At 44.5% G+C, this 17,722-nt stretch overlaps 1 protein-coding gene across 2 annotated transcripts in view; it reads right to left on the reverse strand.

Annotated features, from left to right (window-relative positions):
* The window catches only part of MYO3A (myosin IIIA), a 151,793-nt gene that overhangs the window by 81,490 nt on the left and 52,581 nt on the right, over positions 1-17,722 (reverse strand). The window contains exons 8-15 of one of the 2 annotated variants that reach the window (XM_075271731.1): positions 16,656-16,811; positions 13,830-13,929; positions 12,581-12,697; positions 10,884-10,988; positions 9,198-9,281; positions 4,842-5,044; positions 2,243-2,341; positions 2,044-2,158 (exon numbers count right to left, since the gene is read on the reverse strand). In XM_075271731.1, the coding sequence (XP_075127832.1) occupies positions 2,044-2,158; positions 2,243-2,341; positions 4,842-5,044; positions 9,198-9,281; positions 10,884-10,988; positions 12,581-12,697; positions 13,830-13,929; positions 16,656-16,811 (979 nt within the window). Of the gene's footprint in view, positions 1-2,043; positions 2,159-2,203; positions 2,342-4,841; positions 5,045-9,197; positions 9,282-10,883; positions 10,989-12,580; positions 12,698-13,829; positions 13,930-16,655; positions 16,812-17,722 lie in introns of those variants that run through there. The other variant, XM_075271730.1, reaches the window with a different exon arrangement.

Below are 17,722 nucleotides of genomic sequence, written 5' to 3' on the forward strand. Positions count from 1 at the left end.
GGAGGAAATGGAGATTGAACTTTCCGGTGGGGCCAGAGGAGTCATGCCAACTAACACTGTGGCAGACATGGCTGAGTTCATGTTGGGGTGCTTTACAACCGACAAGCGTATTGTCAAAATCATGGAGGACAACCAGTACTGGATCTTTGCTATCCTTGACCCCCGGTATAAAAACAACATCTCGTCTTTTATTCCGGTAGAGGGGAGGGCCAATGATGGAGATGTTTCCAGCATGTGACGTTGGCGGCAGGGAGGGCAGTTCCTCCAGTAGGCAACCAAGTTCTCACCGGTCCACACAAACGAGGGGCACACTGTCTAAGGTCTGGGACACCTTGATGGCACCCCCTCGCCAAAGTGCCGCCACGGAGGGTCCTTGTGTCACCAGGCGTGAGAAGTATAGGCGCATGTTGCGGGAATACCTTTCTGACGACAGCCCTGTCCTCTCTGACCCCTCTGCGCCCTACACGTATTGGGTGTCGAAGTTGGACCTGTGGCTTGAACTTGCCCTATATGCCTTGGAGGTGCTGTCCTGTCCTGCCGCCAGCGTCCTATCTGAGAGGGTGTTCAGTGCAGCCGGTGGCATCATCACTGACAAGCGCACCCGTCTGTCAGCTGAGAGTGCCGACCGGCTCACTTTGATAAAAATGAACCACCACTGGATAGAGCCTTCATTTTTGGGCCCACCTGTGTAAAGCACCCCAACATGAAACTCCATGTCTGTACTCAACCTCTCCAATTCCTCCGCATCCTCATACTCATCCACCATAAGCGTTGCACAACTGCTAATACTAGGTTCCCTCCACCCTGATTTCCCCCAACTCTGCTGGTTAGAGGCTCCCTCCACCCTGATTTCCACCAACTCTGCTGGTTAGAGGCTCCCTCCACCCTGCTTTCCCACAACTCTGCTGGTTAGAGGCTCCCTCCACCCTGCTTTCCCACAACTCTGCTGGTTAGAGGCTCCCTCCACCCTGATTTCCACCAACTCTGCTGGTTAGAGGCTCCCTCCACCCTGATTTCCACCAACTCTGCTGGTTAGAGGCTCCCTCCACCCTGCTTTCCCACAACTCTGCTGGTTAGAGGCTCCCTCCACCCTGATTTCCACCAACTCTGCTGGTTAGAGGCTCCCTCCACCCTGTTTTCCCACAACTCTGCTGGTTAAAGGCTCCCTCCACCATGAATTGGTCCAAACTGGGCTGTTTAGAGGCTCCCTCCACCATGAATTGGTCCAAACTGGGGTTTTTAGAGGCTCCCTCCACCATGAATTGGTCCAAACTGGGCTGTTTAGAGGCTCCCTCCACCATGAATTGGTCCAAACTGGGGTTTTTAGAGGCTCCCTCCACCATGAATTGGTCCAAACTGGGCTGTTTAGAGGCTCCCTCCACCATGAATTGGTCCAAACTGGGGTTTTTAGAGGCTCCCTCCACCATGAATTGGTCCAAACTGGGCTGTTTAGAGGCTCCTTCCACCATGAATTGGTCCAAACTGGGGTTTTTAGAGGCTCCCTCCACCATGAATTTGCCCAAACTGGGCTGTTTAGAGGCTCCCTCCACCATGAATTTGCCCAAACTCTGCTGGTTAGAGGCTCAATCCACCCTGATTTTCAAAACAAATGTTGGTGCCAACCTCAACTTACTACAAGGGCCAAATTCACTGCTGGTGACAAGCTCTCCTCACTGCAAGTGCCAAATACACATGTTTCAAGGTGTTTTCCTACTGTCAGAGAGGTGGTATTGAGTGTGTAAAGTGTGTAGTTGTTAGGCTGTGATGTTGGGGTAATAGAGGGTCTTTGGTGTGTTAGATGCCCCCAGACATGCTTCCCCTGCTGTCCCAGTGTCATTCCAGAGGTGTTGGCATCATTTCCTGGGGTGTCATAGTGGACTTGGTGACCCTCCAGACACGGATTTGGGTTTCCCCCTTAACGAGTATCTGTTCCCCATAGACTATAATGGGGTTCGAAACCCGTTCGAACACACGAACATTGAGCGGCTGTTCGAATCGAATTTCGAACCTCGAACATTTTAGTGTTCGCTCATCTCTACTCACCTCCATGGTGAAGCCGATCACTTTGAAGCATTGTTCTATTAAGTCAAACTGAGTCTTATAGAAAGTGTTATTCATAAAATCTTGTACCATTTTAATATGCTCATTTTGTAGATATCTGAAAGCAGAGAGATATCCGATTAGTATGAGTAATAACTCGCCATCACGGGGTAGCGGGCGTCAGTCTGATCCGTCACATTACCTGGGAGGCTTGTTTTCTGGTAATTTATAATGTACAAGTTTCTTCTTTTCTGACAATCCGGCGTAAATGTAATAAAAAATGTGAAAATTCTTTTCTCCTCTGAAAAGAACAAAAAACATTTTTTTAAAAAGGAGAACAATTGAGTTATTAAAGGGAATGTGTCGTATAGAGATGTCAGGATGTAGAAGAGAAATAATGGCTTTGTTCTTTTAGCAACTGTTGTGCTTATTTATTTATTTATTTATTTTTTAAATTCCTGGGGGCGGCCATATTGGAGATGTCAGCTTTAACTTCTTAATGGCGGTCCCATACAGGTGACTGGAGCGGCAGCGTGCATGCTCAACAGCTATTTAGGGTTGAGCCCATCTTGAGATTTCAGGATCGATTTTAAAATCCGATTTCTGATCATTTTCCAGCCGATCCCGACCGCGATCGTGAAATTTGTTCGATCGCCGATCGGGATCCGATCTTTTCCGATCCCAGTCGCTCAACCCTAGTAAATGCTTCTCTATGGGAAAAGTCACTTTTAGGGATCTCGAGATAACCTCCGACCTCGATCTCGCTGGAAAAGATCGGGATCGGAATTCCAATCACGATAGTGAAATTTACTCAATCGCCGATCGGAATCCGATCTTTTCTGATCCCAATCGCTCAAACCTACGGCTGTTCTATTTTTTATTTTATTTTATTTTTTTTACAGGAGGGTACAGGACCCCAGTTTTTTGATGTCCACTGATCAGGCACTTGTCAACTATACAGTGGACAAGTGATAAGTTTAATACTTGGTATAACTTCTTTATATACTCAGCCCATATACTCTTGGATCTGTAGAAACCCCAGAGTCTAATAGCGACAATGTATATCACAGCAGCCATTTTAGCTTGTTCAAGCCAAATTCCCTATTGTTCGGTTTCATGAAGACAATTTAGGATATTCAGGTCAAACCCGGCTCTTAATGTAGCTGTTTGCCCATCGCCTACCCTGCAGAAAGGTGAGTTATGTTCACCTGAACAACACCATGTTTTCCCCTTATGAACCTATTACTGTTTTTGGTAAAATACAAATTAGCTCTTTGGAGCCACAAGGAGTTGCTGCTCCAAGTGGCAGCACCCTCATTGCTCCAATCAGGTAAGTGGCAGCACCCTCATTGCTCCAATCAGGTAAGTGGCAGCACCCTCATTGCTCCAATCAGGTAAGTGGCAGCACCCTCATTGCTCCAATCAGGTAAGTGGCAGCACCCTCATTGCTCCAATCAGGTAAGTGGCAGCACCCTCATTGCTCCAATCAGGTAAGTGGCAGCACCCTCATTGCTCTAAAGATCTATTTTACTTTTTGACAAAAACAGCGATCTCTTGACACCAATTGACAACGGTAAAACACAATGTGATTCAGCTGTTGGGGCTGACAGAAGCGGTGTAGTAGCGAGGTAAGAGTGGGAGGGATGGAGTCCCTCATTTTAGAAATACACAGATGGATATGCCATAAATATCTTTCATGGGAAAACCCTTAAACTTATAATGTGTGTCTGCTAGCTTCATACTTTACTTGACTAGGTTAAGGATTAGGATTCGAACCCCAGAGCAGTGGCGTAACTAGGAATGGCGGGGCCCCGTGGAGAACTTCTGACATGGGGCCCCCCCAACCGACACCGACGCCGAAGACCTCGACCGAACCCCTCCTACGCATTCCTGCGCGTTCTATTATCCCCCATAGTGGCCCCTGCACACAGTATTATGCCCCATAGTGGCCCCTGCACACAGTATTATGTCCCATAGTGGCCACTGCACACAGTAGTATCCCCCATAATGGCCCCTGCACACAGTATTATGTCCCATAGTCGCCCCTGCACACAGTATTATCCCCCATAATGGCCCCTGCACACAGTATTATGTCCCATAGTGGCCCCTGCACACAGTATTATCCCCCATAGTATCCCCTGCACACAGTATTATCCCCCATAGTGGCCCCTGCACACAGTATTATCCCCCCATAGTGGCCCCTGCACACAGTTTTATGTCCCTTAGTGGCCCCTGCACACAGTATTATCCCCCATAGTGGCCCCTGCACACAGTATTATCCCCCATAGTGGCCCCTGCACCCAGTATTATGTACTACTGTGGACACCCATAAACAATTATTATACTCTGGGGTCTTTTCAGACCCCAGAGTATAATAATCAGAGACCCGGGGGAATAAAAACATAAAAAACTACTGTTACTTACCTGTCCCCCGGCTCCTACACTGTCGGCCTCCGCTGCCATCCTTGTTCAATGACGTCGGACGTTACATGACCCCGGGACGCAGGCCGGGCTCATGTGACGTCAGACAACTAGGAAGGAGGCCTGGCAGGATTGTGGAGAGGTAAGTAACAGTGTTTTTTATGTTTCTTACCTCTCCCAGTCCACCAATCATTATACTCGGGGGTCCAAAAAGACCCCCGAGTATAATGATAGCAGCAGTAGCGGCTGTCACCAGGCCCCTAATGTCCCGGGCCCTGTGGCAGCTGCCTCTGCGGCTATGGCAGTAGTTACGCCACTGCCCCAGAGTACGTCATATGAATAACAACCCTACTACATAAAATGTAAATGAAACAACTTACATGGCCTGGTGGACAACTCTGGATTTTTCCAGGAGGTATTCAGAGATCTGGGCGGCTACAACCGTTCCATTGTTGGTAAATTTCATTTCTAAGTATTTCCCAAAGCGACTTGAATTTTCATTAATAATAGTGCAGGCATTGCCGAAAGCTTCTACCAAGTTATTCACCTGCAAAATTTTCTCCTGCAAGGTTCTGTTGTTTGCCTAAAAAAGTGAAAATGGATTACACCCGTGTCTTGGTTTGCTAAAATTTCCTTGTAAATGCTACCATTTGAGATCCTCAACACCAGAACCCTCCACTCCCTCTTAGGACAGACCTACTGTATATACTCGAGTATAAGCCGACCTGAATATAAGCCAAGCCCCCTAATTTTACCACAAAAAACTGGGAAAACTTATTGACTCGAGTATAAGCCGAGGGGGGAAATGCAGCAGCTACTGGAAAATTTCAAAAATTCAAAAAATGGGGAAGGGGAGGGGTTGTTTTGGTTGTCTGTCTGCCCCTTCCCTGAGCTTGAGGACTGGGTTTTTTCCCCCCACTTAGAATTCAGCCTGGCTGAATATAGGGAATCTGCAGTGCTCCTATTAACCCCTTCCCAACGGAACAGGAGCACTGCAGATCCCCTATATTCAGTAGACCGGGCACGGTCAGACACAGGGAGACCTAATGTGTATGTGTGCCACAGTCATTTTCTCCTTTTATATGTATTCTAGGGAAAGGAGGGATTTACAACTTTTATTTACTTTATTTTTTTATTATATTCTTTTTAAAGCTTCTTTTTTTTCACTATTTTATGGGAGATTCTATACATTGATATTGTGGCTGGTCATAGACACCCCCTCCCAAATAAACAAATAAATAAATAAATAATGTTGTTTTTTTTTGTTTGTTTTTTTTTTTTTTTTGCTTGATTCGAGTATAAGCCGAGGGGGGCTTTTTCAGCACAAAAACTGTGCTGAAAAATTCGGCTTATACTCAAGTATATACGGTATTTTTTTTTTGCACGTCACCTCTAATTTCTTGGGCTTAGCTTCCTTGGTTCCACCAAAGCAAAAACTTATTAGGATCTAAAGTAAATCTTTGTAGATGTGCTTGCTCCCTTTCAGTTCCATCTAAGGCTAGATTCACATTTGCGCTGGGCACTCTGCCAGGGACACATGGACACTGGCAGACCCCAATGACTATTCCGTTTTTTTTTGTGGTTTATGTGGTTTCCAATGCAGGCTCTGGCACAGATATGACTTTAGGCTGTTTAAATTTTTGGATAAGACCCATAACAAATGCCCCTTGGACAAATCAGTTTACCAATCCCGTAGAAAAAAACATTTCAGACAACTAGTGGGCCCCTAGCCTTCATCCCTTACAAGTGTACAGGGCACCGTCCAGTTACCCTCCTACATACAGCATTTCACGTCACCTGTGTTCCCATAGCATAGTTAACAAATGGTGTATTATATATAGTTTATTGTATCTACTGAGTAGATGAGATGACATCTAGACACAGAGGCAGGATGACCACTATACTCCCTCCGGGCCCTATCTCCATACTCTCACTGCGGGGCCACCATCACCAATCATCTTACTCATGGAGCCCTAGACTAAGCCAAGAGTGAGACAACAGGTTAGTAAGAGGACCGGAGGACGGAAATGAACCAAGGTGCGGGCAAGTTAATACTGAACATAATATGTGCCAGTGCAGTTTTAGAATTTGCAGATAATATTTGCATTTAGCTATATAGCAGGTCCCTGGAATGAATTCTGCTATTGGGCCATAGGCACCCCGGTCCGACACTGTGCAATCCTTACACGTATATGCAGTTCCGATACATAACAACCAACGTTTTCATGCAAATCAGGTTTTGCCATAATTTCCCTTGATGAACCAACAAATCCAAGATTAGACAAGATTTGTATTATTCTACAAAGAATCCCGATTCATAAGGATTACAATGATTTCTTTTACGATAATTATCTGTCAGCAATTATACTATTTAGATGGGTTTTATACTAATGATATCAACTTATCATATTCTATTCTGTGATGAAGATCATTTTTGAAGAATTTCCTCTTTTGATGAGCCGCGCTTTCCATGAATCCGAACAAATATCATCGCTTTCCCTTAAAGAGCTCAGCTAGACAAATATCATTTATTTGGTAAAAGTGAAATTAGACTGTTTTGCAATGGAAATTCCCATAGAGTCACTAGGTAAATTTCAGGCATGAAGAAAGCCTTTGTTTATGTTGATTTTCTACAAAGGATTCTGTACTAAGTCTCCCCGGAGGAAGAAGTGTTTAAACAATGATTTACAATTTCTAGTTTAATTACATTTTATAATAAATTCAGCAAATTATACAATTTCTTGTAGACACCATCAGGTTAAAAAAAAAAAAAGAATTCTGAATTGAGTAAGCATGTCCATTCCCTCTGATATGTCACACCTTCTTAAAGGGATCCTATCATTGGATACCCTTTTTTTCTTGATCACACGTAGGATTAGCCTTAAGAAAGGTTATTCTTCTCCTACCTTTAGTTGTCTTCTCTGCGCCGCCGTTCGGTAGAAATCCGTGTTTTCTTCAGCATGCAAATGAGTTCTCTCTCAGCACTGGGGGCATCCCCAATGTTGCGAGAGAAATCTTCAGCGCCGCCTCCATCTTCTTCTGGACCGGGGTCTCCCTGTGTCTTCTTCCTTCCTGGGGTTCAATCTTCTAGGCATGCGCAGTCAGATCTGCGCATACCCAGGCCACAAGAAAATGACCACTTACACCAGCTTCCATTTTCTTGTAGCCAATGCATGCACAGTCGGCTCTGCCTGAGGCCTAGAAGACTGAAACTCAGGATGGAAGAAGACACAGGGAGAGGCCATTCCTGAAGAAGATGGAGGCAGCACTGGAGAGTTCTCTCGCAACATTGGGGGCGCCCTCAGTGCTGTTTGAGTACTGGGGACCGCCCCCAGTGCTGCAAGAGAACTCATTTGCATTGGGGATGCCCTCAGTGCTGTTTGAGTGCTGGGGACTGCGAGAGAACTCATTTGCATACCGAAGAAAACCCAGATTTCTACCGAAGAGCAGCGTGGAGAAGACATCTAAAGGTAGGAGAAGAATAGCCTTTCTTAAGGCTATTCCTTACATGTTAGTCAGAAAAAAGGGTATCCAATGATAGGATCCCTTTAAAGGATGTTTTTCTATTACAAACACAGGATAAGTGTCAGATCACTAAGGACCCTTTAGACCCTTGGACCCCCGGCAATCAGGAAAATTGAGGCTAGAGATGGGCGAAACAACTCGTACCGAGCCAGCATCCAACCAAATATTCCAAATTGTTCTTTAGACCCTAGATTGTAATGGGTGGAGGCTTAGGGGAGGTAACATAAATAGCTAAAAACATTCCAAATCACCTTCCCATTTGGACCTCCTTGTGGTGTTCAGAGTCACCACTGAGGCCTGTGGTTGAGGTCACATGGATATGCCAAGTGTCATAACTTCATGTTAAACAACGTGTCCATGTCAACACTGTCCCCAGGCACATAGGTGAATATAAATATATTTTATAGGTGGGCCTCCACCTATTATACACTGGGGTCAGGCACAAGGAGGATGCAGGGGAACATTCAGGCCCCATTTTTCTGATTGCTGAGGATTAAAGATGAGCGAGTAGTACTTGATCGAGTAGGTATTCGATCGAATACTATGGTATTCGAAATACTCGTACTCGATCGAGTACCACTCGCTATTCGTATGTAAAAGTTCGATGCAGAACCAGCATTGATTGGCTGAATGCTATACAGTCGGCCAATCAACGCTGGTTCTTCTCCTACCTTTAGAAGTCTTCTCCGTGCAGCTTCCCCGCGGCGTCTTCCGGCTCTTCATTCACTCTGCCAGGCATCGGGCCTGGGCAGAGCCGACTGCGCATGTCCGCTTGTAGTGCGGGCATGCGCATTTGGCTCTGCCCAGGCCCGATGCCTGGCAGAGTGAATGAAGAGCCGGAAGATGCTGCGGGGACGCTGCAAGGAGAAGACTTCTCGGAGGATCCAGCCCGACCCTCACTCGTGGACTTGGTAAATATAATTTGATCGAACATTGCCTACCCCTGAAACGAGCATTTTCCCCCCATAGACTATAATAGGGTTCGATATTCGATTCGAGTAGTCGAATATTGAGGGGCTACTCGAAACGAATATCGAACCTCGAACATTTTACTGTTCGCTCATCTCTAATGACTAATACATCTTCCTACTGGTACAAGAGCCTATTTAACACTATAAAGTAGTCCTCCTGACCCCAGTGGATATAACACGTATTCATGGTTTTGTTGCTCATCACTATTTACATTGTGAAGATATAAAACATGATATCACCTTTCCAAGGACTGTGAGTTGCTGGACCAGAAGATGAGCCCCTTCCGTTTTTCCGGCACCGCTCTCACCAGAAATCACAATGCACTAAAATTGCAAGAACAGAATTTATTTGGATTGTTTTAACATTAATACTAGGCTCACCCTACACACTCCATAGTTCTGCTCCATCGGAGGACCAACCAGAACAATGGAGAGGTGGACCGCTAAAATAACAGCAACACACAGCGTCTGATGTATCCCATTGACTATAATGGGGTCCATCATTTTAAAATTGAAATTGACGGAGGAAAAAGCCATTTTCGTAGGACATTTTCCTCCACCATTTTCCAGATGGACACCGCCGTGGAGTCTCCAAAGCAGATGTGAACATAGCCTTAGCCTAGTTAGACATGCTTTGCAAAGAAACTAATGCACTGGTTGCTGAAATAAGAAGCACTGTAACTATATGAATATAAATAAATTATATTATGTATATTATCCATTATACAGAAGTGCGATTGGCCAGAGATACACAGGGTACATTCACATGGGCGCATTTCTGATCAATGTTCCTTGACATAAAACAAAAATTGTTTATATAACAACCAATCCCTAAAGAAAACAATGTCTAACTTTACCACTGTTGAGATTGGTTCCCAGCCAAGTCCAAGGCGCTATCCACCCAATGTGGTTTAGGATGTCGCCAATTTTACCCATTCATTTTTTGTCATTAGGGTTTACCCGATCTTGAGATTTCAGGATCGATTTTAAAATCCGATTTCTGATCAGAAAATTTGCTCGATCGCCGATCGGGATCCAATGTTTCCTGATCCCAATCGCTCAACCCTAATTTTATATTATATATACAGTAGGGTTGACCCGATCTTGAGATTTCAAAATCCAATTTTCGATCATTTTCCAGCCGATCCCAATTGTGAAATTTGCCTGACCGCCGATCGGGATCCGATCTTTCCCGATCGCTCAACTCTAGTTGTCATGAGTACTGTGATACATGGCAGAACATGTAAGTAGCGGACCAGCCCTCTCAGAAAGATGGGCAGAAGAGTACCAGTGCTCACTCAAGTGGATGCAAAGAAGAACTTTATTGCACAATGCGTTTTGAGCCCTTCAGGCTCTTTCTCAACTGCACGTTATTAACCTTAAAAGTGTGGGTACTGCTGCCACTGTCTGAGGACAACTTGCTCCAAGAATCCCAAGGCAGCGAAGTCCACGGTGCAGCTGGCAGAGCCTCCACCCTGTGTCTGGCACCTCCAAGTGGTGAGGAGAGACACTAGCACTGGGGGAAGGTGGAGGGAGCGGGCGGGCGAGGAAAGGATGCAACGCGCAGGCGCAGACTACTGTGTGATCAACGGGGGCGATACGGGGAGAACATGGCAGAACATATGTACCAGTGCTCAACAAAACAATCACAATTTATATTGTTTCTGTCAATGCTTTTTTATCCTACTCTTCTATGAGAACAAGGGATTGTGCATGTTGAAATCCAATATGTCCGATTCTTATTAATCTCAACATCTGGCATCAAGACACCCCCTACATATTAAGTGGTTGGTTTATTCCACAAATTACACCAAATTTAGCTGACTTTTAGGTCTCATGCACACTACTATATTAGGGCCCTGTACAAACTCTTGTATAAACAAGCAAACTAACAGAAAAAAAGAGTAAGGAAAAGTAAGAACTTACCTGATCCGAATTATAAGTAACCATAGACTGATAAGCTATATCAGCAACAGCAAAGATATGTGGCGGGTTGGAGGTCCTTTTCGCACTGGTGTACGATTCTGAATGCTGCAAAAATAGAATTGACATTGTAAGATGAGGCTTGCAAAACTGTGCAAAATAAAGGGACACCCAAAATTTACAGTTGTATCAGTATCAGGCCGAAGTGACCAGGGAAGTTATTATAGATCAGTGTTTAGGTCAACTTTTTGTAATCTTTTCGTTATAGCCATTTTCTGGCTGCTAACTGCTAAAACAGGGTTTACCCACGAACGCCATAGACTATAATGGGGTCCGTCAGGTGTTCATCGAGTTTCTGCCATTTTTATACTGAAATCGGCAGAGAGAATAGTCCTCTGGATTTTCAGCAGCTTTTGCAACGGAGCCACAAATGGAGCCTTGTCTAACCCTAGATAGAAGATTCTTTTTGCATCTTCTATTTTTATGGTAGATTTTTTTCAACGTTATTTTTAGCACATGGTTTTGGGGGCGGCCATGTTGACTGAGCAGCTGTTAACAGCACTTAGAGATGTGCTTTACAGCAACCACATGGGCTGAACAGAACAGACAGAACAGGCTGAAGTTGACTTATTGGGCCATAAACTGTATAGCATTGCAAACCTATTTTTATTGTTACATGAAACCTTTGAAATTTTGTGAATAGGCTTACAATTTCCTACCATCTTGTCCCGTCAAACTTCACCTACTTCTTACTAACTTACATCTGATAGCAAGAAGTATGGGAAAGACAGAATAAAGTACGACTGCGGGAACAGACGACATGGTTTTTCAGTAGTCCGTAACCCTGGAGACACATATTGTAAGTCTGTAACCATTTTTGAATAATCTACCGTATATACTCGAGTATAAGCCGACCCGAATATAAGCCGAGGCTCCTAATTTTACCACAAAAAACTGGGAAACTTATTGACTCGAGTATAAGCCGGGGGGGGGGGGGGGGGGGCTCTGGTGGAATGCAGCAGCTACTGGAAAATTTCAAAAATTAAAATGGTGGGAGTTTTTGGGTGCAGTAGTTGCTGGGGAACAGGAGGGGGTGTTTTGGTTGTCTGTCTGCCCCTTCCCTGAGCTTGAGGACTGTTTTTTTTCCCCCACTTGGAATTCAGCCTGGCTGTATATAGGGGATCTGCAGTGCTCCTATTAACCCCTTCCCGACGGAACAGGAGCACTGCAGATCCCCTATATTCAGTAGACCGGGCACTGTCAGACACAGGGATACCTAATGTGTATGTGTGTCACAGTCATTTTCTACTTTTATATGTATTCTAGGGAAAAGAGAGATTTATAACTGTTATTTTTATTTTTTTTAAAGCTTCTCCCCCCCCCCCCCCACTATTTTATGGGAGATTCTGTACATTGATATTGCAGCTGGTCATAGACCCCCCCCCCCCCCCCCTAAAAAAAAAATATTTTTTTTTTGCTGACTCGAGTATAAGCCGAGGGGGGCTTTTTCAGTACAAAAACTGCTCTGAAAAATTCGGCTTATACTCGAATATATACGGTACATATACACAATATCGAACAAGGTCAGATTCTTTAATATCAACAAAACAATATTTTCGTATGAAGATGATTTTAGAATTTTAAATATTCAAATTCAAAACTTCCATATAGTTATATAGGAATATGTAAAATCACCAGACCTGTGATGAATAGAGATCCAAACTTCGGAATGGATTGACCGCAATGAGGATATCGCCTACATAGGTGTAAATCTGATCCCTGTTGTAACGTTTTTGGAGCTGGTCCGTCACAGTATTCTGTAACAATGAAGAACAGCTTGTAAATGACACATTACACCATATCAGTATTACTGAAACATATACTGAGATTGAGTCACCGTAAATGCAGAGCCAGAGTTTTTTATGCATAGTTTTTTTTTTTTGGACCACATTTTAGATCGTTTTCACCAGTGTCAGTTGTTTTATGTAGTATCCTAGATAAAAGAGGTTATACTGTGAAAGTTTGTATCCTTTATCCATTGGAGATAGGATAAAGAGCTGATCAGTAGGGGGGGTCGGACCTCGGAGACCTCCACCGATCCTGAGAATGGGGGTGTGTTCCCTTCTGACCGTTCTCAGCATTTGGTGGGGTTCAGACCTCCACTGATCCTAAAAAGAGTCATCATTACTATTTCAGACATATGTGCAGATCCTATCGATAGGCCATAAATGTCTGATGGATATAGACCACACCTCTAGAACCCACACATATCTACAGGATTAGGGTCTCCCCTGTTCTCCCCTACTATTGGAGTCCACAATGGGAACACCCATTATGAAGATTCCAGGTTCTCGATACCTGCCAAGTTTATCGCTCAACATGGTCTGGACATTTAGGACATTTCCCCTAGATTTTGATAGAAATAGCTAACTTGTCAAACCAGTTGGTCAAGCCCAAAATCACATAATTTCATCCTTGGGAAATGCAACAATGGAAATCACGAATTACAGTTGTGATACAACAAACCAAAGATTGGACATTATACATGGGGCTTCCAGAAGATGTTACATTTCATGGATCTTAAAGGGATTGTCTCACCAGAGATATCAGTTGTATAATCCAGGACTATTGACTACAGTAGCCCTTCATGTTGCCACCCAGAAGTGTCTGAATAATAAGGGCGCTGCCACTTTGGTACTGCTTAGACATTGGTGGAATGTCCTAAAATCTGGCCACCAAAGCCTTGTGAATAGAGTTGAGCGATCAGGAACGGGAAAGATCGTATCCCGATTGGCGATCGAGCAAAATTCACGATCGGGATCAGCTGGAAAATTATCGGAAATCAGATTTTAAAATCGATCTCAAGCTCGGCACAACCCTACTTGTGAATTACTACTATAGTAACACATTCTACACATTAAAATGGAAACAAATCCCATTGAAGCCTACCTCATCGAGGACCTCTAAGGTTGCCAAGTCATCCACATCATTCTGGTTGGCTGTCATAGACTCTCTGAAGATGCCTTTCTTGGTATGAATCCTCTCATGCCTAAACACCAAAATCTGAGTATTAATATCCCGAAGGATAAAACGGTCTTCAAGTAAATACGATTTTCAACAATCCCCCGCCACGAATGTGCAGGAAATGAGTTTAGACCAAGAACTTAGAACTTTGAGATGTTTCCATTGACTCTGTAAGCTGCTGTGACTGGGAAATAAATGGATTGTGGATTCTTTTGAGTTGTTTTCTCGTTCAGAAGAGAGCGCTGAGGACCCGTGTCAATGTAAAAGAGCCTCATTTACAGTCAAATGATATACTTAGCAGAATATAGCCAAGGCGCTCATGTCAGGTGCGGCCTGGATGGGGAATGTGCTTTGAATAAACACAAACTCTCTTAGAAAAAATATGCCAAGCGGAGATTAGTGGGGGATGGGGAGATCAAATAGTATTTACATTCAGTGTATTAGTATCCTGGCATAAAACACGATCCCACATAGAGATGAGCGAGTAGTATTCGATCGAATACCTCCCCGCCATAGGAATGCTTGTAAGCGGCCGAACACCAAGGGGTTAAACGCATTGATGCGTTTAACCCCTTGGTGTTCAGCCGCTTACACGCATAACTATAGTGGGGAGGTATTTGATCGAATACTACTCGCTCATCTCTAGTCCCACACACTGTCACACCATCCCACCAGTTCGGAAATTGGTGGAACACATATTACATATTAACAAGGGTATGGTAACGCCTGGTTGTCGACGTATTCCAAAATTTCCATAAGAAATAAAAGAGAAACACAAAGCAGAGTTCTTAGACTATATGCTCTGAAAGTGTCTTTTAGGACCAGGCCCCACGTTGCGAAGACACTACCTTTTGCAGTACCAGCAAAGTGAATGAGATTCTTCTGCGTATTCAGAAACACAAGCATGTCAATTATAGCTGCAGAAATGCAAGCGTTTTTCCTATAGATATAATAAGGGAATAAAAAATGCTGCGTGTCAATATGTTTTTCCAATGTGTTTTTTTCCACTTCGTGTTTTAGCTGTGATTCATTATGTGGGGCCTTAAAGGGAGTCTATCATAAGAAAATCACCCTTTGAACTAATAGCACATTAGAATAGTCTTTAAGAAGGCTATCCTACTCCTACCTTTCATTCTCTTCTTCTCCCTGTTTCTGTAAAATGTGTTTATTTTGATAGACAAATTACGCTCAGGGAGCACAGGGGGCGTTCTTACTGTGCTCCGAGCACAACTGCATCATAACTTCTTACCGTCCATTAGCTAATTCTGTTCACGCCCCTCTTCAGCTTCTCCTGGTCTTCTGCCTTGCGTAGGCATCCGCACTGCGCTATATGTGGATGAAATCTCGCGCATGCGCAGTTGGCTCTGCCACTACAGGGTCAAGCAGATCTGACTGCACATGCTTGGTCTGCCATTTTTGCAGGAACAGTACGCTCATGTAACAGAACACTGCAAAATTGCGGACAAAGCGTGCAGTTTGCACTGCCTGAACCCAAAGTGGCAGAAGGGGCAGCGAGAGTAATTTGTATATCGTGATAAACAGATTTCTACAGAAATGGCGGGAAGCACAAGAAAATGGAAGGTAGAAGTACACAGTCCAGACATATTAATGTCACCACCGCCTACTTTTGACGTCAACGTTAAATAACCAATGGCAGAAGGCACGTGTCATCAGGTATCTGGGTGCACTCATCATTGTGGAAGACACAATGGATCAACACAAGTGTGCCTCTATCCTTGCGGACCATGTTCACCCCTACATGTGAATTGTTTTTCCTCAGGATGATGGCATCTACCAGCAGGACAATGCGACGTGTCATAAAGATCGCAGTGTACGTGAGTGGTTCGAGGAGCACCAGGATGAGTTTACCGTACTCCCTTGGCCAGCAAATTCCCTGAACTTGAACCCAATTGAGAATCTGTGGGACCACCTCGATCGGGTTGTTCGCGCCATGGATGCTCAACCACGTAACCTAGCGCAGCTGGCCACGGCACTGAAGTCGGCATGGCTCAACATCCCAGTGACATCATCACAACATCCCCTCTCTTCCTGCACATCTCGCAGCGGTCCGCTCTGCCAAAGGTGGTTATTCTGGATTTTGACAGGAGGTCACATTAATGTGACTGGACTGTGTAGAATAGCCATGTTAAAGCCTACTCCAACATGCCATTAGTCAAAAGGGAATTTTTCTAATGATAGACTCCCTCTAACCTAATATTGACTACTCCACATGAAATGACATGACAGCAGAGTAGACATGTCTTCTTTAGGCTAAGGCACTACATAGTGAGCTGCAGCAAAAAATCACTGCAGGAAAAACCGCGGCAGCAATACATCAAGTCTGTAGAGGTTTCCACTGTGAACGCTCTTCTTCTATTATACCTATAGGGAAACCGGCATTTCCATAGGTGTTATTCACATGCTGCTATTTGCAAAACTGCATTGGTTTTGGTAATCATCGCATGTCCGCTGTGCATATTTTTCCGCAATATGTGGATGGGATTCGCTAGTCTCTTTGCAGGGTCTATAAAACAACATGTTTTTTCTGCTGTGTTTCCACCACAGTACAGTATACTGTACTAGATTTCCACGTCTGTTTTTTTAATAGTTTGTTATTTTTTTTCCAATGTAATTTAGTCCAACAATGATCGGTAATGAAAGTCCATTTAGTGCAGCCTGCAGTGATTATACAGAGCGCTATGGCGGTGATTCCTGTGTACAGGAGTTACTGAGGACTCGCTGTTTGTTTACCTCTTCTTCTCCATTATCCCCATTTGCTGGTGGATATCTATGAATTCCATTAGCTGCTTTTGAAGTGCTCTTTCATTATGTCTAATCTGCCTAATAAAAGTATGTTCCAAAAGATCACACACCATGGGACGCTTTTCAAAATCTTTGGTAAGGCACCTGAAACGCAGAATAGGAAATATTAAATGTAGCATTTCACATAAAAGTCATACAGTAAAATATGGAATACCATAAGGAAGACGGACAGCTTTCAAGAAGAATAGCGGTATTTGCATAAAGAGGCCAAACAGATGCAGTTTTAGGGCTAATTCACACAAGGCAGTGGCGTAACTACCGCCATAGCAGCAGAGGCAGCTGCAACAGGGCCCAGAACATTAGGGGCCCGGTGACAGCCGCTACCGCTGCTATCATTATACTCGGGGGTCTTTTCGGACCCCCGAGTATAATGATTGGTGGACCGGGAGAGGTAAGAAACATAAAAAACACTGTTACTTACCACTCCACGATCTGTACAGGCCTCCTTCCTGACGTCTCTGACGTCACATGAACCCGGCCTGCGTCCCGGCTGGGTCATGTGACGTCCAACGTCATTGAACAAGGACAGCAGCGCAGAAGGCAGCAGAGAAGACCGCGTAGGAGCCGGGGGACAGGTAAGAAACAGTAGTTTTTTATGTTTTTATTCCCCCGGGTCTCCGATTATTATACTCTGGGGTCTGAAAAGACCCCAGAGTATAATAATTGTTTATGGGTGTCCACAGTGGGACATAATACTGTGTGCAGGGGCCACTATGGGGGATAATACTGTGTGCAGGGGCCACTATGGAGGATAATACTGTGTGCAAGGGCCACTATGGAGGATAATACTGTGTGCAAGGGCCACTATGGGGGATAATACTGTGTGCAGGGGCCACTATGGGGGATAATACTGTGTGCAGGGGCCACTATGGAGCATAATACTGTGTGCAGGGGCCACTAAGGAACATAATACTGTGTGCAGGGTCCACTAAGGAACATAATACTGTGTGCAGGGGCCACTATGGGGGATAATACTGTGTGCAGGGGCCACTATG

Source organism: Leptodactylus fuscus, chromosome 4 (genome assembly GCF_031893055.1).
Source record: "Leptodactylus fuscus isolate aLepFus1 chromosome 4, aLepFus1.hap2, whole genome shotgun sequence".
Lineage (NCBI taxonomy): Eukaryota > Metazoa > Chordata > Amphibia > Anura > Leptodactylidae > Leptodactylus > Leptodactylus fuscus.